At 37.3% G+C, this 24,263-nt stretch overlaps 1 protein-coding gene across 2 annotated transcripts in view; it reads right to left on the reverse strand.

The window, feature by feature from the left end:
- Window positions 1–167: 167 nt before the first annotated feature.
- LOC126484324 (uncharacterized) overlaps window positions 168–24,263 on the reverse strand; it is a 506,434-nt gene continuing 482,338 nt past the window's right edge. For both annotated transcript variants that reach the window (XM_050107766.1, XM_050107765.1), the window contains exons 6-9: window positions 16,411–17,176; window positions 14,769–15,340; window positions 11,742–11,874; window positions 168–794 (exon numbers count right to left, since the gene is read on the reverse strand). In XM_050107766.1, the coding sequence (XP_049963723.1) occupies window positions 746–794; window positions 11,742–11,874; window positions 14,769–15,340; window positions 16,411–17,176 (1,520 nt within the window). In that variant the 3' untranslated portion in view covers window positions 168–745. The remainder of the gene's footprint in view (window positions 795–11,741; window positions 11,875–14,768; window positions 15,341–16,410; window positions 17,177–24,263) is intronic.

The following is a 24,263-nucleotide window of genomic DNA, read 5'->3' on the forward strand; positions in this document are numbered from 1 at the left end:
AAAGAAAAATAATTATTGTAACCCTGAATTTTCAAAACAGAAACTTGAAAAAATCTGTTAGTGCTACAAGTAAACTCACCTGTCATCTTCAGGAAAGATCAATGAGAACTCAATTCCAGTAATAAACACCATATGAGTTATGTAATGAGGAGTAATAAAACATCACATACTATTCCATTTACTTTTTATTGGAAGTAAATTATTTTTCATTTTTACTGAAAGACAAAATTCAAACTATCACTTGCGCAGTTTGTAATACATAGTAATTACATAGTGTGCTTTTCTTTTATGCCCATTAACAGTTTATCATGACAGTGGCTCTGGTACATTCCTGCTACAATATACAGAGAATTCTAATTGGTATCTTTTTGTCTTCTCCTGCCACAAAATTAAATACTTAAAATGTTACATTTGTTTTATTTGGTATAATGCCTATATATAATACACCTTATTTTCATTAAAATGTTAAAACCTATGTACAACAGTCTACTATTTTCAAATAGAAAAACTTTTTACATAATTACAAAAACTTAACAGAATTAAAGGACACACAAAAAGTCATTTAAAGCTACAGAATTATCTGTTATTTTGTCTAACTCGTTAAATATTTGGCAGCATTTGCATTATATATTTCACACATGAATGCAAAAGGTCAAGCTTCTCTTTAGGATATCACACTTGCTAGTAACTATGTTTCATGGTGTGATTAATCAGATCGTCTTTGTGGAGTACTGAGATCTTTTTGTCAGCCATTGAATTTGTCCAGATCATCACAAGATTTTGATTTGTTGGCTCTGTAAAAGATGAAAATCACTCAGCTGCATAAACTTTTAAATACTACAACATAAAATGCTTTGTAAAATGAAAATAGAGGACCAAAGACTTAGACACTGGATATGTTTCAAACTTGTTGAGAAGGTAATGCAACACAAGATAAAATAATTATTCACTCACCTTACATTTAATCGTACACTTAAAACATAGCAAAATGGTTCTGACCCACCTGCTACCATTCTACTACTTTGAATAATATTCTTTTCCAAATATATGTACTAATTTAATCATTGTCAATTTCCATGATATAATTAGTTTTACAGAAAAATTCTTTATTTGAAATAAATCAGTAATTGAACTTGGCCCAAATTTTATTTGAAAGTAGGGAATGTACTATGTAGGTATACAGTGTATCATATAAATAGCACTTTCAGCTTTAATCTTGGGTGGTTGTAAATGATGTGCAGCTACTCAGGGAGGTCCATTGTGAGCTATAGATATCATATGGCAATGAAACTTGGTAGTTATGCTAATGCACTAATACGGAACCAATTTATGCTGGAAAAAACTTAGTTCCAATTGTGGTCTCCAGGTGCAAATCAGGTGCTGTACACTGTTTGTATGATATTATGACATCCACATTGTCATTTGACAAACCATAACATGAATGAACAATATGGCTATTGAAAAGGAAGACTGTGTGCTGATAGAGAAACTCTTATGTTAACAGCAGTAATTACCATACGTGTGAGAGTATTACGGACTGAAAGATCTGAGGAGAGGCCCGATCCCATTAAATGGTTTAAAGAAGATTGTAATAAAATTCAAAAATGCAGGTGGGCTTAGTGTGGCACCTGGAAGAGAAAGGCATCCTATCCTGGCAGAAATTATTGATGACATTGCAGTTGCTGTTGCATGCAGCATGTGCCCTTGGTAGTGCTAGTGTTCGTGCAGTGTCACGAGACTTGTCCATTCCATAGTGAACAGTAATTAATGTCCTGTGGTCTGTCTTATGGTACACTGGTAGCCTTACAAGATCCATATGATGCAGCAACTGAAACCTTACGATCCACATCAATGTTCTGAATGTGGTCTTTGGTTGTTGGCATGGATCAAAGTTGCTTATATGTGGCTGGGCATTAATCTATGGAATGATGAGACACATTTTACACTGCGGGGTGCAGCGAATATACGAAACTGCAAACTTTGGGTACTGTTGGACTATGTGCTGTGCATGAAGAGCCACTACACTCATTGAATGTGACTGGTGTGGATTCACAAGCACCTTTATTCTCTGTCTGTTCGTCTTTGAAGTCAGGTGTAACGTGAAGTCTGCACGTTATTGAAACGTCCTTGTGCAGCACCTGATTCATACTTCGGAAGAGTGCAGCTATGGGGAAACCACTGTTTTCATGGAATATGGGACAACACCTCATGTCGTGTGCCCGGTAAAAAATCTGCTCAACACAACCTTCCACAAACCTGTTATTTCCAGAGGTTTTCCAAATGCATAGCCAGCAAGATCACCTGATTTGAAACCATGTGACTTTTGGCTCTGGGGATATCTGAAACAACACATTTACCATGGACATATTTGGTCTCTAACCGGTATAAACGTCAGTGTACAGGTGCTCAGATTCCACTGGAATTGCTAGGAGCAACTGTTGGTCATTTCGTTTTATGGATGCAGCATGCTGTTGATGTCTTCAGTGCTTTTCCCAATGCACGAGATGTGGAAACAATCACAGAGCTGGAATAGCATGTGGTGACCAAAAACTGGAACTAATTTTTTTTTCAGCGTAAATTGATTCCATATTAATGCACTAGAATATCTACAAAGTTTCACTGCCATATGGTAATTACAGCCCACACTGGACTTCTGTGAGTAGCTGCTCTTTAATTATAACCACCTGTTATTTTTCTAATCATCTAAAATACATTTAAAACAAATTATTGTTGGACTGAAAAGACTGACAACACTATAAACATTCACCGTGCACTATTATGAACCAAAATGTAATTATCGAACTCGCAAAATATAATTATACCAGACACTGTATACTACACCACGAGCACATATAGATGTTGACTCTGAAATTATTGGTATATCTGAACACTTCTTAAATAAGGAGATAATTCAGAGGCTTCCTGTACCAGGATACAGGTTGGCTGGCAGCTTTTCGAGGAGTTCTTTGCGGTTTGGGGGAGTAGCCATATATGTGAAAAGCGGCATCCCATTTGAGTCAATTGATGTTTCAAAGTACTGCACTGAAAAGGTGTTTGAATGTTGAGCAGGTGTGGTAAAATTTAATGGAGTTAAACTTCTAACTGTTGTTATTTATAGATCCCCAGACTCCGATTTCACAACATTTTTGCTAAAGCTAGAGGACGTTCTTGGTTCACTTTATAGGAAATACAAAAAGTTTGTTATATGTGGTGACTTCAATATTAATTGTATAAGTGATTGTGCAAGGAAGAGGATGCTCGTAGACCTCCTTAATACATATAATCTTATGCAAACCATATTCTTTCCAACCAGAGTGCAAGGAAACAGTAGAACAACCACAGACAACATTTTTGTTCATTCCTCATTACTAGAAGGGCATTCTGTTAGTAAAAAGGTGAATGGCCTTTCAGATCATGATGCACCAATTTTAACTCTAAAAGATTTTTGTGCTGCAACACGTGTTAAATATAGTCATCAGCTGTTTAGGAAAGCTGATCCAGTTGCTGTAGAGACCTTTGTAAACCTTATCAAGGAACAAGAGTGGCAAGATGTTTATAGCGCTGATACAGTAGACGATAAATATAATGCTTTTCTCAAGACTTTTCTCGTGCTCTTTGAAAGTTGCTTTCTGTTAGAACGTTCAAAACAGGGTACTTGCACAAACAGGCAGCCTGGGTGGCTGACTAGAGGGATAAGAATATCTTGTAGAACAATGTTGCAATTATATCAAAATGTTAGAAACAGTCAAAATCTAAATGCAGCAGACCATTACAAACAGTATTGTAAGGTGCTTAAAAATGTTATTGGGAAGGCAAAAAGTATGTGGTATGCAGATAGAATGGCTAAGTCTCAGGATAAAATTAAAATCATATGGTCAGTCGTAAAGGAAGTGGCTGGTCTGCAGAGACAGGTCGAGGATATAGAATAGGTGCATAGTGGGAAAGTCCGTGTTACTGATGAGTCACATATATGTACAGTATTTAATAATCACTTTCTGAATATAGCAGGTGAACTAAATAGAAACCTAGTCCCAAGGGAATCATATAGCGCTCTTAGAAAAAAGTGTTCCGAGACTGTTACCTGAAATGCTCCTCCATGATACTGACAAGAGGGAGACTGAGTTAATAATTAAATCACTAAAGACCAAGAACTCTCATGGATATGACGGGGTATCTAGCAGAATACTGAAGTATTGTTCTATGTATGTTAGCCCAGTACTTAGCCATATATGTAACTTTTCCTTTAGGAGTGGTCGGTTTCCTGACCAATTAAAGTACTCGGTAGTGAAGCCACTGTATAAAAAGGGAGACTGGGATAATGTTGACAATTTTAGACCTATTACTATGCCATCAGTGTTTGCTAAAGTTATTGAGAAGGTTGTATATACAAGGTTACTGGAGCATTTAAATTCACATAACTTGCTGTCAAATGTTCAGTTTGGTTTTAGAAATGGTTTAACAACTGAAAATGCTATATTCTCTTCTCTCTGTGAGGTTTTGGACGGATTAAATAAAAGGTTGCAAACGCTAGGTGTTTTCTTTGATTTAACGAAGGCTTTTGACTGTGTTGACCACAAAATATTACTGCAGAAGTTGGACCATTATGGAGTAAGGGGAGTAGCTTACAATTGGTTCGCCTCTTACTTTAAGAACAGAAAGCAGAAGGTAATTCTCCGCAATATCGAGAGTGGTAGTGATGTTCAGTCCCAATGGGGCACTGTTAAGTGGGGAGTTCCCCAAGGGTCGGTGCTTGGGCCACTGCTATTTCTTATTTATATAAATGATATGCCTTCTAGTATTACAGGTGTTCAAAAATATTTCTGTTTGCTGATGACACCAGCTTGATAGTGAAGGATCTGGTGCGTAATATTGAAACAGTATCAAATAATGTAGTTCATGAAATAAGTTCATGGCTTGTGGAAAATAATTTGATGCTTAATCACAGTAAGACTCAGTTTTTACAGTTTCTAACTCACAATTCAACAAGAACCGATATTTTGATCAGACAGAATGGGCATATTATAAGCGAGACAGAACAGTTCAAGTTCCTAGGCATTCGGATAGATAGTAAGCTGTTGTGGAAGGCCCATGTCCAGGATCTTGTTCAGAAACTAAATGCTGCTTTATTTACCATTAGAACAGTATCTGAAATAAGTGACACTTCAACACGAAAAGTAGTCTACTTCGCATATTTTCATACGCTTATGTCGTATGGTATTATTTTTTGGGGTAATTCTTCTTATTCAAAAAGGGTATTTTTGGCTCAAAAACGGGCTGTTCGAGCTATATGTGGTGTAAGTTCAAGAACCTCTTGTCGACCCCTATTCAATAGTCTGGGAATTCTGACATTGCCCTCACAGTAAATATTTTCTTTAATGTCGTTTGTTGTTAGCAATATTAGCCTATTCCCAAGAGTTTGCAGCTTTCACTCAGTTAATACTAGGCAGAAATCCAGTCTGCATGTGGAATGCACTTCCTTGACTCTTGTGCAGAAAGGAGTGCAGTATTCTGCTGTATCCATTTTCAATAAGCTACCACAAGAACTCAAAAATCTTAGCAGTAGCCCAAACTCTTTTAAGTCTAAACTGAAGAGTTTCCTCATGGCTCACTCCTCCTATTCTGTCGAGGAGCTCCTGGAAGAGCTAAAAAATTAAGCAAATTCCAGTGTTACATTGTTGATTTTCTTTATTGAAACTTACAACTTGTCACCTGAATATGTATTTTTATATTTCATTTTATCTGTTTCTAATATTGTGTTATAATTTCATGTATTGACTCGTTCCATGACCAAGGAGACTTCTCCTTAATTTGGTCCCACGGAACAATAAATAAAGAAATAAATAAATAGTCGTGTCCAGTATGCATACAGTTTACATCTCTTGAAAGTTGGCAAGTATAATTCAACCAGTTAACACCTAGATTTAGCCATTCACTCTGGCAGTGAATGTTTATTCGAGTGAATTATTATGCTGATAGTCATAAGCTCATGAACTGTGACAATCAAATATTTCTGCAAACTTTGCGCAGTTTGAACTCTGAACATGCAATTAGTGTTATGTGAAAGTAATATGACGAGGGACACTAGTAATGAACTTCTTCCAGAGCTAGCACTTAATGATTGTATTACTGTCTGACATAAGTTATTAGAATTGTTTGCTTTGTTGATTAAATGATAAGCAGTTAACTGATAATTGTGTGACGGACGTTACGAAGAAGTGGTCATAGCTCAGTGGTGATTAAAATCATAACAAGTATGTCCCCTAAGTAACTTAGAACCCACGGTGTTGTGTTTGTTGTTTCTTATTGTTTTTCAGTGTAGTTAATAAACTGTCTGAACAATTTTTAGCAAGAAATTGCTAGATTTAAGGTACTGCCAAGGAAGAATCTACACTCATGTAAATACCCTTACACACTTTGTCGTGTAGAACCTATCAAAGGACAATATTAATGGATGTGGAACAGGCCAAGGTGTACATTAATAGGAAACAAGGATGTGTCAGTGGTCTATTATAGAATGGATTCACAATTAACCATCACTAATTTTGATACTAAATTTAGCAGGAAGATTGCAACTTTGAAAGGGAAATAAATTAGTTGCTGCTTTCACAGTCATTTTAAGTAGTAACTGTTCCTCCAAGTTCTTCCTATGCCATATTTATCCAAGTACTAGTACATTTATAATTGCCAAAGGATAGGCATTTTATACGTACTGTACGAATAGGGGCTAGGTCATAAACCTGTGCAATGAGAGATTTTTTTATCTGTGCTGTGACTCTTACATATTTCTCATCTACGAGCTACAAGAACACACAGCTACACAGATTATAACAACAGAATGTTTGCTCCATGTGAAAAACAAAATCAATTCCCACAAAGAACTGGGGGGGGGGGGGGGGGGGGTGTCTGACATGAGTATCTGAATGAGCCATTACAGTTTTTATGATATTCAGGTAGAGTAAGACCTAAGAATAACAATACTATCTTCATCCACTCCTTGCCAGACATTTCCATAATGAAGGTATATGCATACAGCCACTTTTATGGGAATTCCCTTTGTCTGCCACCAATGTTAGCTACAGCAGAATGGTGTCACACCAGTAATGGATTCAGTGTACTATCATGTGGTGTTTAAAAATCACTTTCTCTTTTTCATAGGTGGAGTTTAGCAGTAAATCCATGTCTGCGAGTTGCTGGTTAACATTCGGCAACAGAGTTTCTTATTTTTGTTTACACTACCAAAAGATGAAGTTGTATGCTATACAAGGAAGATGAGTGGTTTACTATCTCTACTACACTAATGTCTTTAGATATTCCACACTAAATGAACTGTGGAAGGGAATCAGCTCTAAATTTTTTAAAGGACCGATTCCGATATTTTCTCGAAGTGAATTAGGGAAATCACAGAAAAACTAAACCTAGATGAATGGTTTAGAAATCAACACCCAGCTCTCTTCAAGGCAAAATCAGTCTCTTACGCTGTGAACCACTTCATCCAATAGAAGTGATGTAGAGAATGAACTTTTACCACATGTAGTTTGAAATGCATATAGTGAGACAAGTCCCCTACAATGTCACTACAAATATCATCACAATATTGTTCTTCAGCTTCTCTGAGAAAAATTCATGTCAAAATATGAGGGACATTGAATAAGTACGGCAATAATTTTTTTTTTTTTATGAAAACAGGTTGCCTTTATCAGGAGTACAGTACACCACACTATTCCCCACACTTTTGGCTACAAAGTCCTGTTTACCGACATAATCTCCATTCAGTGTGATGACCTCATGCCTCCTTTGGGAGGACCTGTATGCCCACATGGTACTACTCTATTGGCCAGCGTCTTGCTGCATCAATAATCTCTCCACCATCCATGTACTGCTTCCCATGGAGCACGTCCTTCACTGAGCCAAACCGATGGGAGTCAGAAGGTGGGAGATCTGGGCTGTATGGTGAATGAGAAAGTGTAGTAAAATGAAGCTTTGTGACCTCCCCTCAGGTGTGCAGACTTGTATAAGGCCTTGCATTGTCATGGAGAAAGAGAAGTTCGTTCACTTTTTCATGATGATAAACATGATGGAAGTCGTTTCTTCAACTTCCTGAGGGTAGCACATTATACTTCAGAGCTGAACATTGCTACATGAGGCAGGAAATCAAACATAATAACCCTTTCAGAGTCCTGGAAGACCATGCCACTACTTTACCATCAGAGGGTGTGGCTTTGAACTTTTTCTTAGGAGGAAATGGATTGCTGTTTTGATTCTAGTTTGAAGTGATGAACCCATATTTCATCACCTGTGCCAATGTTTGACAAAAAAGTTTCATGATCAGCCTTGTAACACACAAGCTATTCTGCATGTATGGTCCTTTGTGTTGCTGTCCATGGTCCTTTGGTAGGTGACAAGGAACCCAGCAAGCAAACACCTTTGAGTATGCCAAGTGGTGGATGAGTGTGTCAGCACCACCAACAGAACATCCATTTCAGCAATGTCTCTGTTTGTGATCCATCAGTCACCTCAAATTAGACTGTCTGCACGCTTCAACACTGCACGAGTCACTACTGAGTGCAGCCAGCCAGCTTGCGGGAAATGGGAGAGATTTGCGTGACCTTGTCGCAGTGATGACAGACGTCTCGCCCAATGACTCAACATGCTTTTGTTCACTGCCATGACTCTGCAGACATTCTGCAAGCACTTATGAATATCCACAATGCTCTGTTTTTCTGCCAAAAAGAAATTAAATGACAGCTCTCTGCTTGGAATGCACCTCCATTAGAGATGTCATCGTGAAGGCTACATGTAGTGCCACCACCTGTTGGAACTTCATAAAGCTGTAGAGGCTGAAACAGGAATATTCCAAGATGCTGAGAAAAAATAATGTGTTACGTTACTTATTGAACGACCTTTTTAAATCCTCGGTGAGTGGCTGGATGCCAGTGTCCAACAGGTACACTATCATGGCAACTATGTTGCCACGTCAGGTGCACTGATGAACTGTTTCTGTGGAGCTGCTGTGACACTTTTATGTCCCCCACCCCTCAAGATCTGCTTCTATAACCTTGGTTCACACCCTGGGCTGGGGGCACATCCAGAATCTTGTCCCTCACCTGCCCCTCCCTCGCCAAGTTCCTCCATCTGCACCGCACAACCAGGAATCCATGCTGGCAATATTTCTGCTATTGCTCCTCGTACCCTCAAAGACAGTTCATAGTTGAACATGCCTCAAACGCCAATTTTGAGATTGGTCTTATCCTCATGATGATTTTCAATGAAGTCTTATGATTCCTGGTATGAAAATAAGGTTCTATCCATTCAGGAAGGGAGCCAGTAATACTATAATATTTTACTTTTACAAACAGAATTTTATTTTCCAGGCAATCAAAGGTAAGATCCTATTATACATCAAGAAAATGGTTTTTGCTGCTCAGCTCTGCCACAGATTTTTTGTCAGGTCATATAGGACTGACTTTATAAAGAAAATTGACACTAATTACACATGTGATTTTCTTATTTCTGTATTTATAAACAGATGTCAGTACTCTGTATTCCTCTATCACAGAAGATGCCACGTATCACTAATGTATTACAAAGGTAGCTTGAGAGTAATCCTCTTTAGTTAGCATGTGACATGGCAGACTGGGATACCGCATCTCAATATCACTGATACCAGGACTAATGACTCTTTTGATCCTATAGTCACAAATTTTTCTTGCACATTCTGAGTGACTGTCAATCTGTCTATTTATATTTTCAATATAATGGAAGGAAACATTCCACGTGGGAAAAATTATATATAAAAACAAAGATGAGGTGACTTACCGAACAAAAGCGCTGGCAGGTCGATAGACACACAAACATACACACAAAATTCAAGCTTTCGCAACAAACTGTTGCCTCATCAGGAAAGAGGGAAGGAGAGGGGAAGACGAAAGGAAGTGGGTTTTAAAGGAGAGGGTAAGGAGTCATTCCAATCCCGGGAGCGGAAAGACTTACCTTAGGGGGAAAAAAGGACAGGTATACACTCGCACACACGCACATATCCATCCACACATACAGACACAAGCTTGTGTCTGTATGTGTGGATGGATATGTGCGTGTGTGCGAGTGTATACCTGTCCTTTTTTCCCCCTAAGGTAAGTCTTTCCGCTCCCGGGATTGGAATGACTCCTTACCCTCTCCTTTAAAACCCACTTCCTTTCGTCTTCCCCTCTCCTTCCCTCTTTCCTGATGAGGCAACAGTTTGTTGCGAAAGCTTGAATTTTGTGTGTATGTTTGTGTTTGTTTGTGTGTCTATCGACCTGCCAGCGCTTTTGTTCGGTAAGTCACCTCATCTTTGTTTTTATATATAATATTTATATTTTCACTTGGTTATGAACGTTATCTTTACTTTGGAATTGTGTAGACATAATTTTCTTCCACAAATTCATTTTTTTACAATGTAGATTTACTTTCCTTAGAACATTCAAGAGATGTCCTGTTGTCAATAATTCCTGGGGTCAGAAATAATTCTTTATTCACATCAGAGGTTTTACATACAACGGAATCCTCAGCACACAAAATCATCACAAATATGTTAGTGATAAACTCTGTAGATTAATTAGTAAGTACTCATAATTAGAAAATTAGAACAGTCACTGTTTGAAGGACACTATTTGATTTAATTCCAGATGAAAACTTGGCACAACTTCAATTGTTTTAATGACAAAGAATTTATTTCAATTCAGAACATTATACCATGTGAGAGCTCTGTTATGAAATGGAAAATTGTTTGAGTAATGAAGTTTAGTAAATATATTGTTGTTGTGCTATGTAGCTTAATGTGGCATAAACCATACCGATTTGTCTTTGTGTGAAGTTTTCTGAACCAAGTTCTGCAGAGAGGTATGCAGGCAGTACAGAGCGATTCCGTCTTTGTAGAGAATGATAATTAGACAGTTTTTTGGAATAAAGAAGGTAAGTGCTTTGTTCTAATGGTTTACTCTGTCAAGATCAGTGCAGTTGTATGGAATTTGTTAATACAGTGAAAATGAATCTGGAGTTGTGTGTATGCCATTTCAGTAATTACAGTGTTATCCGCATATTCCTACACATATAATGAATCCATTAGAAAATGCGATGCAACAAAGCAAAATCACTGTTTCCCCTATAACAATGGGCAGAATCTAAGAAAAGCAGTGTTTTACTGCAAAGAGCTCTAACTTTTGTAATATACTTTGAAGATCAGTTATTGTCAAAAACATTTTTTAAATCTTTCATGAATTTAAAATTTTTGTGGGATGTTGTAAGTGCAAGATCATATTGCTCTGCTATAAGCATTATCATAGCCAGAAGAATTACAACTTCTTAGTAGCGAAATTATTTTTATAATTTATTTTGTGGCTTTTTTTTTCAACTAAAATAAGTCAGAGTGGTAAATTTAATGCCTATTTAATTTACTGTTCATACCAAGTGTAATATTTGCTGTTACTGTGCCATTAATGACTAAATTTTGTGGACAATGATTTTAATGTGTAATTATTTTGCCCAAAATTATTATCTGGGAACCTAATTTCATTTTTGTCACTATTTTTATTTGTTTGTACTTCCTATCACAGAAAACAATTTTTCTTTGGGATGCAAAGAAATTTCGTCTTTGTTCTTGTTGCAAGCTTATTTTACCTATATTTTGCAAAGGTATGATACAAAGAAATGAAACAAAATCTGACCAGACAAACAAGTAGTTAGGCGCAATAAATATCTCATACCTGCGTTGTTGAGGATCCCTGCGACCAACATGCAATACCACCTCTCCAGACTTGATGTTTTTGAACACGTTAATAGCTTCTGCATGTGTCAAGCCCTGCAGTGGGTTTCCATTTACAGCAAGAATTTCATCTCCTGAAAATCAAAAAATAAAAATGATAAGTATCTCATCACACTACTGAAGAATGCCTTAAGTTCAGATGAGCTACGGTGAAATATAACACACTGGTGTTCCTTTTTAAAGACAATATTTTTAATCACAATGTCTAAACAATAAAGTTTCCATATCTGTCATAGTACAGAATCGTGCATAAGTTGCCTCATTCCATTTTCTAGGATGTATTCGGTTAAGTAACAACACTATTTTTAAAATAATTATGGTATGTTCTTTACCATATTAAATATATGAAAAAGTAATATTACAAGGCAAGTTGCAGGTAATTATGAACAGAAAGGAAACATTTATATTCATAAATAAATGATCTTTGGAAAAGGTGTCATTCATTTCCACATCTTTATCATTTTTCTCTGCAAGGAGCAAATTATTGCAGATTCTGCAATTTGCTAAGCAGTAATGTGTGAAATTGAGCACACAGAAATGAGACGAAATGTGCAATCTCTCTTGCTTTTAATGAGGGCAGGTAGTTGGAGCACTGGTACTTCAAGGAAATTGCTCAAAACTGCCAGCATATCAAATGTATTCACAGAAATAGTCTCCGATTTGAAAACAGTGAAAACAATCAGAAGAAAATAACACTGAACATAGGCCAGATTTTGATTAATCAGGACTTCTGTGCATTGTGACAATCTTTCATACTACTGGAGCAACACAATCTGGTGTTCTGTCATAATGTGTTTATAATTCTGTGTGAGCTGTATGTGACTCATGTTCTATTAGTCATGTTTTAATAGGGAATCCATTCCCCTCAAAATCAGCTAATATACGGCTGCAACTGACCTCAAATTCCTCCATGTGGATATCTTTCACTTCGGCACATCTAGTGCCTCTATCAACTTAACAACCAAAGTGTCATTAGTACCTTGAATTGGCCCTGTGTCTAGCGCATCTTTGATGGACCCTGGCCGGTTTCTAATTTTGCTAGGATAGACTAGTTATTATACTCAGACTGATGACACAGGATTGAGATTCCCATCTTCACCATTCACATTACACCTCTTCATGGAAACGTCTGGCAAAGTGGCACTTCATTTTGTACGGATAAAACCAAAATGTTCTGTGTTGATGATGCATTCATTATTTGGCCTTTTTGGAAACCCAACTCTCAGATTCCACCAGTATCTCAATATGCAGCAATGAAACATAGTATTTCCCCGAGAAGTAGAAAAGAAGAGAGTGCTGCTAATTCTTAACACAGAAGTGTACAGGTCACTAGAAGATACACTTGAGTGCATGGTCCACATCAATCCGTCAGTCAGTCAGTCAAGCGGAAGTTGTGTGGATACAATATAGGACAATCGGTAAAAACAACCATCCAATGTTCTTGTAACACATATGTAGTCATTGACCAAGTGGAGAAAATACTCCATCTGGTAGGCAATAAACCAGTTTATCAGAACAACAACAAAAGTAGAGGTTTGTTGGGTCCACCAATTATGCTGCTGACACAGTGCACACATTGGGAGTTGCATGTGTGGATTAATTGCCACTGGACAGACATGGTCTCTGTTCAGAACATTGCTAAAAGAACACTAGTGTCACATACAGTGCTAACAGAAACATTGTGAATGAATTCATGTTCTAGGTAGACAAGTCATTTGCCTTCAAAAGGAAGAGAGAAGAAGCACTTAAAATACTCAAGTGACCTGCCAATGTAAACCTCAGTGATGATTGTCAGATTCTATCATTTTGTCTACTGCCAGCAGAAAACAACATATGGTTGGACTGCATTCACAATGCTACCCCAACATGCACAGCCATAAGCCCTTTTGCTAAAGGCACATAATGCACTGACGCATCATAACTACCACCAGACACCACACGAGCAGCATTATGCATTATATGATGATTCCTGTTTATGCTCATTTTAATGGATTACAGGGGTTAGAGTGAAGAACGGCCAGACAGACAGAGAGAGAGAGAGAGAGAGAGAGAGAGAGAGAGAGAGAGAGAGAGAGAGAGAGAGAGAGAGAGCGCTTCGTTTGACAGTCTTTTTGGTGTTCCTATCTGCAGCTAAGCATCTTACCTATATGGTGAGTAGAAACTATGCTAACTATCCTTTTCATTATACTGTCATTATTCCATCCTATATTTTCCAGTTTTTGAAGAAATTTCCACTATCAAACAAAACATTATGGCTCTGAGCACTATGGGACTTAACTCCTGAGGTCATCAGTCCCCTAGAACTTAGAACTACTTAAACCTAACTAACCTAAGGACATCACACACATCCATGCCCGAGGCAGGATTAGAACCTGCGACCGTAGTGGTCACGTGTTTCCAGACTAGAACCGCTCGGCCACAGTGGCCGGCTAACAAAACATTAGATCACAGTGTTTCATTTACTATCACCTGCATTTGTCCTGTTCCCTGTTATTTTCGTTAGTTTTCTTGGAAACTTTTAAGAGCAGGACATATGTGCCTATGAGTTTTTGTTCAGAATCACAATGTTATCACCCCTCAAAACATGTATCTTTCCTCCTGACTCATCCTGTATAAGAATTAAGTTGGACTGTCCAGCAGTATTACATACCCTGACGAATGCTCACTTATAGTAGTGGTCAAAACATTGCTCTGACGTTTTACAGGGTAACACAATCTAGAAACCAGGGAAATTTCCAATAATTTTATGTATCTGTGATAAGACACAGAAAGAAACTTGCTATTTAGGAGTTTGATGGCAGCTGATAATGGTGTACTGATCAATTTTAGTGCTTCAGTGGAACACTGTATATGGAACAAGATGAATTATAAGCAGCAGTAGACAAACTATGAAGCAGTTTTATCTAAGTGATGTTTTATTATTCATTTCTCAATCTTAGGCCAAGAAGTAATAAATGGTAATTCTAACCTTCTCTTAGAGTGCCCTCTTCTGCAGCTTGTCCAGTCAAGAACACAGTCTTCACAAATATTCCCATGCTACCTTTCGGAGAATCTTGTCCACCAACCACACTGAATCCCAGAGATTTCTTCCCAGGACCTTTCTGAAATGTGACAGTGAAGAGTTGCATGGAAAGTGATTTTGGTCTTCGTGGCAATGTACCACCACCACCACTGCTGTTGCCACCACTAACAGCAGAACCCCCTATAGTCCTCCTACTGTCAGTAGAACCTTGTGGAGCTCCTGCGGTAGGTCTTCTTGGGCGTGGATTAGCATCGAAATGCTGTGAGAACTTTTTCATTCCAGTTAACTGCTGTGCTGAGGAGAGAGGAACTCTTGATTCTGATTTGGGCACCTCAGCTGTGGGTGGTTCTGCAGGACTAGATACACATTCAGATCCAGGAGAAACTTTACGTGCTACAACTATATCTACATCTTTTGGCGTATTCTTTAATGTGGCACGAGCTTCTACCAGTGTGAGACCACGGAGCCTACGACCATTGACTTTTACAAGTTCATCACCAATTTGAAATCTTCCATCCCTGAAAGCAGAAATATAGGTTATTCATATTGCTTAATGTTTCAACTACATTGTCTAGTATTACTAGTCATGAAAGTTAATTAAGTGGAATAAATAATTTAAAATATTCCTACTTAAGGACATCAACATTATATTTTCTACATAAAAATCATAGCTGTAGGAAAAAATGATTTGTGTGTAAATTTTAATGTAAAGCAAAATTTTCACAATGTTTAATGAAATTTTACATTGGCAAGCAGGAGCATGTGATCCACTGAAATACTCATTTTCATTCTCAAATATCTTTACTGCATTTGGCAGATTTACTGCAGTTAAATGGTTTCGCATTCTAATATGTCATTACCACAACTAAAACATACACAAGATGAAAATATAAAATTACTATTAAATATAAATACTTACAAAATATTGACCAGTGCTGCCGGCTGTACCGAACTTGTTGCCATTTAACTTTACCTTTCTCATTCTATGGTCGTTTTCTGGTAAGATTCTGTACCTTTAACTGTAATGTTTTTACTTACACCTGGTTTCTGTGTTCTTTTTTATTTTATGTTTTTCTTAGTTACTGTAATTAAATACTATGTTCATTTCATTTTATCAGATTATTTATCCCCATTCTGATACATTAAATTACTGTTGTTTATATTTTTGTAATGTGGAAAATAATGTTTATCTTATAAATTTTTAAACATAAATAATTTTTTACATTTGATTTCTCACACATTTAAATGTAGCCTGCTCATGTACCTTTTATGAACATATATATCTCAGTTTTAGGGTGTGACGCATGAGAAGGAGTAAAGCATAGTAAGATACTGGGTATTAGATTGCACTTATTAATATTTTAGTACAGTTCATATTTAATAGTAATTTTGCGTTATTTCTAAATGTTTAGTTTTGATGATGACACAGAGATGAAACCATATTTGTCGGATACATTGAAGACATTTGTACATACAAGGATGTATTTTCATAAAGAATTACAATTATTTTGAGAGTTTTATTCCATATTCTAATTCTGCAGTGAGGGTAATTGCTTGTAAGGCTAATCAGCAGTATTCTGTAATGTACCTGTCAATGGGTCCTCCTGGTTCAATATGGGAAATTATGTAACATGTTGACCTCGCACTAGGATCTTTCTTCTCAATGTAAACTCCTAGCTCACCAGAATCATCCTTGGCGAATCGAATACACTTAAATTCTCTTTCTTGTGTGTGTTGGGAATTCTGCATTGGTTGTTGCTGTTTTTGTGGTTTGCATCGGTCACAGAGGAGTGACTGTTGTTCAGTGTCATTTACATTACCACCAACAACACTTCCAGTCTTACGGCCACCGAGTGTCTTCACGTCACCTCGGCGAATTCCCATATTAATCCGAGCATTTCTCTGTCGAGAGAATGACAACTTCTCATCTGTCCCATTTTCAACTATATTAACATTATCACAACGTTCCTCTTCTTCTTCAAAAACATCATCTGGAATAGCAGCATCATCATCACAGTTCATAGACTTTGTAGTTTTAGTCTCATCATCTTGTTCGGCTAAAGACGATGCATTTGATCGCTGATGTTGCAATGGCTGCCTAGGTTGTACACTACCAAATATTGCTTGTATATGATTTCCATTAATCATTGAAGGAAAATCTGATGCAGCAGACTTTATGGAACCTCGAGGAGAATCTGAACCAGCTCGCGTTGAATCACTTTCATAACCACTCTCATCAGATTTTACAGCAAGTAAATTACTCAGGAATGCACACAGTTCATCAACTGACAGCTGTTGCCCATTTGCTGTTGTGATTGACAGATTGTTACCGTTTACTGCAGTAGGCAACACACCTGAAATATAAAATATTCTGAATATGTAAATTGACTATACACAATAAAATGAATGTTATGTATAAAAAAATTAACTTTAACTATTGAATTTTCTAGAATTCAGTGTCATCTACTAACCAGAAAGCACACCCATATGTTAGTTTTTAGGGGCAGTTGGGGTCAAGACCTGGAGGTATGGAGTATTTTTAATATTCCAGAAGATGAATGGTGACTTAGCCACAAAAAGCACCAGTTATGATCCTGTTAAAACCTGCATAACACTGACTTTTAAATCATTTCTTGAAAGAAAAACACCTGACTACATTATATTTTTTCCTTTTCTGGGAGAGCTGGGAGGAGGGGGAGGGCTGTCTCCCCCTTGCCTCCAGATATGGGCACCCTTGCTAACCACTGAGAGAGCACATATAAATAATGCCTACAGTAACAAATGAACCATGTCAAATACTTGCTGTGGCTGGTGGGTAACAATCTGATTCAATGCATCTACGAAGTTTAATGAATTAATCACAAACTTTTATTGACTCCTGCTTTCCCTCAAGAGAACTACATTTGCACAAATAAATTTTAATACATGTCACAGATGATATTTCATCTAATATATTTCTTTTACACGAAGAAAAGGAGAAGTCTCATTGCATGCTGTAGTGCAAAGTTAAATTAATGAACAAATATCACAATTGTATGCAGAAATGCTGCAGACTGTTACCTAGCATCAAAACTGTAAGTAATAACAATGTATTTTATTCTTATTTCATAATATTGCAATTTCTGCTGATCACAATGGCGTTACAGATGCTAGAATATGGAACAAGCTACTATTTTAGGATACTAATGGATTTTTCATAAAATTTACTATTGTGTATACAATACAGTAGATTCATGACAGTACTCATATCGATTGATTTTAAACCATAATACACAAAAATAAATAAGGTCGACAGTAGCAGCTCAAAATTTAGTGTTATCTTCAACGTGAGATGCTTTTAATAGTTTTCACAATGAAACTTTGTCTCAAAACCTAGCAGGAAATCCTAATAGATCCTGGTCATATGTAAAGTACACCCGTGTCAAGATGCAATCAATACCTCCACTGAGCAAATATTATAGTGCTGTTACTGAGGACAATGTCATTAAAGCAGAGTCATTAAACTTCATTTTCCAAAATTCATCCACCAAAGAAGACAAAGTAAATTTCTAAAATTTGATCAAGAACTGCTGCTAACTTAGAAGTCTTCAGTGTAGCATCGCAGCTTAAATCACTTAATAAAGGCAAGACCTCTGGACCAGATTCTATACAAGTTAGGTCCCTTTCAGAATATTCTGATACAATAGCTCCTTACTTAGCAATCACATAGAACTGCTAGCTCAACGAAAGATCTGTATGTGTAAAATTGAGTTGCACATGTCACAGCAACACTCAAGAAAGGAAATATGAGAGATCCAATGAATTACAGACCCTTATCACTGACTTCTACTTTCAACAAGAATTTGGAACACACAAGCTGTTCAAATATTATGAACTGCCTTGAAGAAAACAATTTATTGACACATGGACAAGACAGTTTCAGAAAATATTGTTCTTTTGAAATACAACTAGCTCTTTATTCTCACTAAGTAATGAGTTCTATCAACAGGGAATGTCAAGCTGATCCTATATTTTTAGATTTCCAGAAGACATTCGAAACTGTTCTTCACAACAGACTTCTAATGAAATTCCATGCCCACAGACTATGGTCTCAGTTGTGTGACTGGAGTGATGATTTCCTTTCAAAAAGATCACAGTTCATAGTAACTGATGGAAAGTCATCAAGTAAGACACAAGTAATATCTAGCATTCCTGAAGGAAGTGATATAGGTCCTCTACTATCCTGATATACATGAATGATTTATGAGACAATCTAAACAGCCTTCCTAGATTGATTGCAGGTGCTGCTGCTGCTGCTGCTGCTGCCGCCATGTACCATCTTTTACAGTCATCAGATGATCAAAACCAATTCCAAAATGATTTAGACAAGATAACTGTATGGTGCAAAAAGTGGAAACTGACTCTAAAAAATGAAAAGTGTGAATTAATCCTCATGAATACTAACAGGAATCCACTAAATTTTGGCTACACAACATATCACATAAATCTAAAGACTGCCAATTCAACTAAAACTTAGGGCAATAGTCATCAAACTACTGCCCATGATTCTTAGCTGTATTTTATAGTAATATGCATATAGCAACTAACAGCCAAATCCATGAACATTAACTAATGTGAAGAGCTGCTTGAGAAAGTAGTTTTCCTGCTCAGTAATGAACAAAAATATTTACTGAGACCAGCAACATTTTAAAATGTGATTAGTACTCAATTTTAATGGAAGCTGGTGAATTTGGCTATGAACCAAGTATAGTTGGTCAATTACCTCTAGGACAGAGGGCTAAGTAGGCAGCAACTGTGAGGTTAGAGGGTGCAACAGGGGCATGCTTTATTGTGGGTCTTTCAGTATTCACAACTGGTGGGCATGTGTGACTAGTATCAAGAAGCTACTATGTATAAATTTTGACATTGTAGAAACATGGATTCATGATTGTGCATTATACAGTTGCTCATCTTCAAAAGTGGCACACATTTCTGGCAAGCAGTGAGAAATTAAGTTAAGGTATCATAATAAAGTGCAGTGAGAAGAAGGAAAGCTACATTCAGTTACATCGAATTACATTAATACTTGTTCCATAGATCATGAATGTGATGTTTTGTAATGATGTGGAATATGCCAGTTTAACATAAGTTTTGTGTACACCATATAATTACTTTTCTTTTTACAGCTATTACTTCCTATTAAAAAATTCACATGTTGAGTAGAAGGAGTTGTCATTCAGAAATTCTTTTGATTTGTTTTTAAATGATGATTGGTCAGACTTCTAATGCTATTTGGCAAATGACAAAAGATTTTCGTCACAGAATAACTCACCCTTTTCTGTGCCAAAGTCATATTTAACCCAGAATAGTGAAGATCATCCTTTCTTCTAGTGGTTGTAGCTATTCACTTCACTATTATTTTTGAATTGGTATGGGTTATTAATAACAAATTTTGTAAGTAAATATGCAGAGTTCCTTAAATAATGTCTGAAAGGTGATATTGGGTGGGCTCCAACCATTATTCTGATTACATTCTTTTATGCAATGAATACTTTTTCTCGTCATGATAATCACCCCAAAATATGATGCCATATGAAAGCAGTGAATGAAGATAGGCACAGTAGGTTAATTTACTGATATGTTTATCACCAAAATTTGTAATAGCACTAATAGCATAAGTAACTGAATATAATTGTTTCAGCACATCATCAATGTGTTTCTTCCAATTCAATTTCTCACCTACACACACATGCCCAGAAATTTTGAATATTCTGCCTTCGCAACAGACTTCTGTTGAAAGTCTATGTTTATCAATGGTGTTGTGCAATTTACTGTACAGAATTGTATATACTGTGTTTTATCAAAATTTAATTAGAGTCCATTTGCAGAGAACCACTTAATAAATTTCTGAAAGAAATTATTTACGATATCCTCAGCTGATTCTTGTTTGTTGTGTGTGAGTTCTATCATAAGCAATAAGAACTAGCTTTGGATCTTCACGAATACAGTGGTAAGCCATTAATATATATTAAGAGCAATAAGGGACCCATGACTGAACTATGTGAGACTTCATTCTTGATACCTCTGCAGTTAGAGGACTCTGCTGATTTTTTGCAGACTGACTGTACTGTTAATTTCAACCCTCTGTATACAAAACATTTAGTAACCAGTTGTGCCCCTGTCTCATGTTGTATAATGCATTTAAATATAAATGTAGTTACTGTTAGTAATCCATTACTCATCTGTTCACATGGACAACACAGCAATACTTCATAATGCAATTACAGCATCACAACTTTGGGATCGCTAAGGTGGCAGTGCTACAAAGCAGTGAACACTTGACATGAAGTGTTCTAAATGTTGCGAACTTTTAATAATCAGTACTTTGGGGCTTGCGGTCAACTTCTTCCGCCCTTAGTATAGCTAGTCTATTGGGAACCCTTAACACACCTCATTTACGTAGGTTACCAACTAATAGTAAGAACAGTACTTATGCAGCTGGAGGTACTGCCCTGTGACGTCAGTATTGGCTCCTGAGATTTAGTGGCGGATGTGACATTACAGCCTTTATCACTGCGATTTTTAACATGTAAAAGTTTTTTTTTTCTGTATTTGCGTCAGTATGTGCGAACTTCTAACATATACCAATGAATGTTGTAACCAGATATCTTTGCCGCGCTCCTGAAAAGCGCAGAATATCACGATAGCTATAAACTGTTATACGCTGCTATCGATCAGTAAAAAAAAAAAAAAAAAAAACCGATGCACCTATGTTTCAAAATAACAATTGCCAGTTTTTACTTCTGCAGGGAGCCGCGTCGCTGTCTAGCTCTTCTGTGAATGTGTTGCGAGTCGGACGCAAAAGTATTGTGCTCCATCTGATATAATCATTTTTATTGTAAAGTTAAGAGTTTAAGTGATTAAAAATATATGTAGCCACAAACAAGCGAGAATGTATATCGTGAAAAATTCGCTCCACCGCCACAATGGGTGGCCATGTTAATGTAAGTTTCCGTTTCATATTATAATACTTGAAGCCTTGAAGTTTATTTAATTTCAAAGAAAATCTCTCAACCTTATTTTCATTAATTATACTTATGATAATCCTTCCTGTTTAAAAGATTTATGCAGCTTATGATCCAGCGTGTGTTCTGTCAGAACAGGAGGCTGTCGTGACGACATCGCTATAGTATTTATTCCAAGTTCTTTCAGTTCCGTTTATATGTTCGTACAAATCCAATCAGTTGGTCCCTTAGGTTTCTTTCATGTAACTTCCGTCTGTTTTCTCCGCGCGATCTTCCTCCGAAAAAAAATTTCTGTTCATTTTCTTTAGTAATTTTCGATATCGCGAAGGAGAAAAGACAGCCGCCTCCTGCTCCGAACGGAACACTACGACTTTTCTAACGTCGGAGAGTACCGCACGAATTTTCCGCTAAAAGGTAATAGAGTTTCTTAAAGCTGGATCAATTACACATGTTGCTGCTGTTCTCCGACAAATCTGGTGTGATTAATAGTAATTTATTCTGTCACGACAAAAAGAACCAATTTTATTTTTACCAAAGCAACAAAGCTTTCAATTAAATTACTAAGAAAAAAAAAAAATCATACCAGATCTGGCGCCCGAACAGGGACTTGACTAAAATATTGAATGTGTCACGGTACTAATATATGATTGTCTTATTTCATGTATCGCTCTTTGGAACCCACTGCTGCATAAAATTATGGATGAGCAATAAATATACGCAATCTTGAAGGACGCGGTATTTACACAAATATCTTGGGATTTAATAAGACGCAGATTTGCAGTTTTGAAGACAACGCCGAGTGAGTACCAAATTTTCGTTTGCCATAGTTCTGTCTAAAGAGTAGCTCATTGACCTTCAAATTCGACCTCACTCTATCCTTTCTGTAGCTTAACGTAAAAAACCATTTTTTTTTTCTACGTAAATATTTGAACATTTTCTGTGACCTTTTGCTTGGCCTATTTGTTTTATACTGTAGTTAGTATTCTCGTGTAAGTTCAAGATGGATGCCATTTCAGTCTTTTCTGTGTAACAGCGTTGGCAATCAATTGTTTCAACGGCGTTGACTCCATCTTGTCTTTTTGCTACAGACGTGTGTCAGTTATTACCCACGTAACATTAGACATTTGACGAACGCGCCGCGACTTTAACTTGCGCGGCAAGAATAATTGACAATCAGAATTTCAGTTGGCAGTACCCATTTTAAGTTGGCAATAGTTGAATTTCATTATGGCGGACGGACAATCGAGCGCGAACTCTGCAGACGAAAGCGACGGCACTGTTAACAAACATTACCGACTCCGCTCACGCGGAACGACGGCCAGGACAGACGACAGACAAGAGGTAGCTAACGTGGACGACACTCAGCAGGAAACACCCACCTCCCCGATAACGGTATCAGTTGACATTGTCAAAATGTTACAGGAATTGATATTAGACAGACAGGAGAGGGAACAGCGCGAACGTGATCGCGAACAACGTGAGAAAGACAGAGACAAGTTTTTATCAGAGCTGAAAACGGATATGACAACACAGATAGAGTCGGTTAAGGGTGACGTCACGGCACAGATAGATTCGGTTAAGGGTGACGTCACGGCACAGATAGATTCGGTTAAGGGTGACGTCACCGAGCAAGTAACCACTTTGACAACCCAGATAAGCACTCTGAATAACAAAATTGAGAACATCGGTCAGAATCTCACAACTCAAATCGAAGCGTGTCGCAAAGAAACCGATTCGGTAAAACTTGCGTATAAAACAGTTGCACGACAGGTAGACGAGTTAGCGACAGCGGTAGCCACTGTAGAATCAAAAGTAAGTGCAATGGCGAATGACATTTCGGACCGAACTATTGACGAAAGAGTTAACAGTAGTGTTGCTTCGCACACTAAAGCACTTACCGAACATTACAAAGAATGGATTGATGTACAAGAGAAGCTAGTTGAGGAGAAGGTTACACGTGACTTGAAAGATGTTGTTAAATCCGCAACCTTAGACATATTATCTGCACCCGGCAGTTCAGGAGACACTGTTTGTACTGAACTAGGCCAAATTAGACGAGTGTTTACCCGGGATTTGCCGGAATAGCGGAAGCAAGTAACAGATGAGATATCCGACCTGAAACAGCAAATTCAAACACTACAGTATGATAACCAGAGTGACGGGAAACACTCACTACCTTCTGAGCCAGATGAACATCAATACCAGACAACACAACAACACAACACACCACAGTACATTCCGCGACTGAAAAATGAATTTAACGATTCACACAACAACAACACTGAACAATTGACACTCACAACCCTCATGAAAGAGGAGAGTGTATTGAAACACTAGAGTTTTTCAACCATTCCAACCGGAAAAGCGAAATATTCATCCAGTCGTTTTCCTAAAGAACTTTTCAGGAGTCTTTCCAGCTGCCTGGAATGACAAACAG

This window comes from Schistocerca serialis, chromosome 6 (genome assembly GCF_023864345.2).
Source record: "Schistocerca serialis cubense isolate TAMUIC-IGC-003099 chromosome 6, iqSchSeri2.2, whole genome shotgun sequence".
NCBI classification, from domain to species: Eukaryota; Metazoa; Arthropoda; class Insecta; order Orthoptera; family Acrididae; genus Schistocerca; species Schistocerca serialis.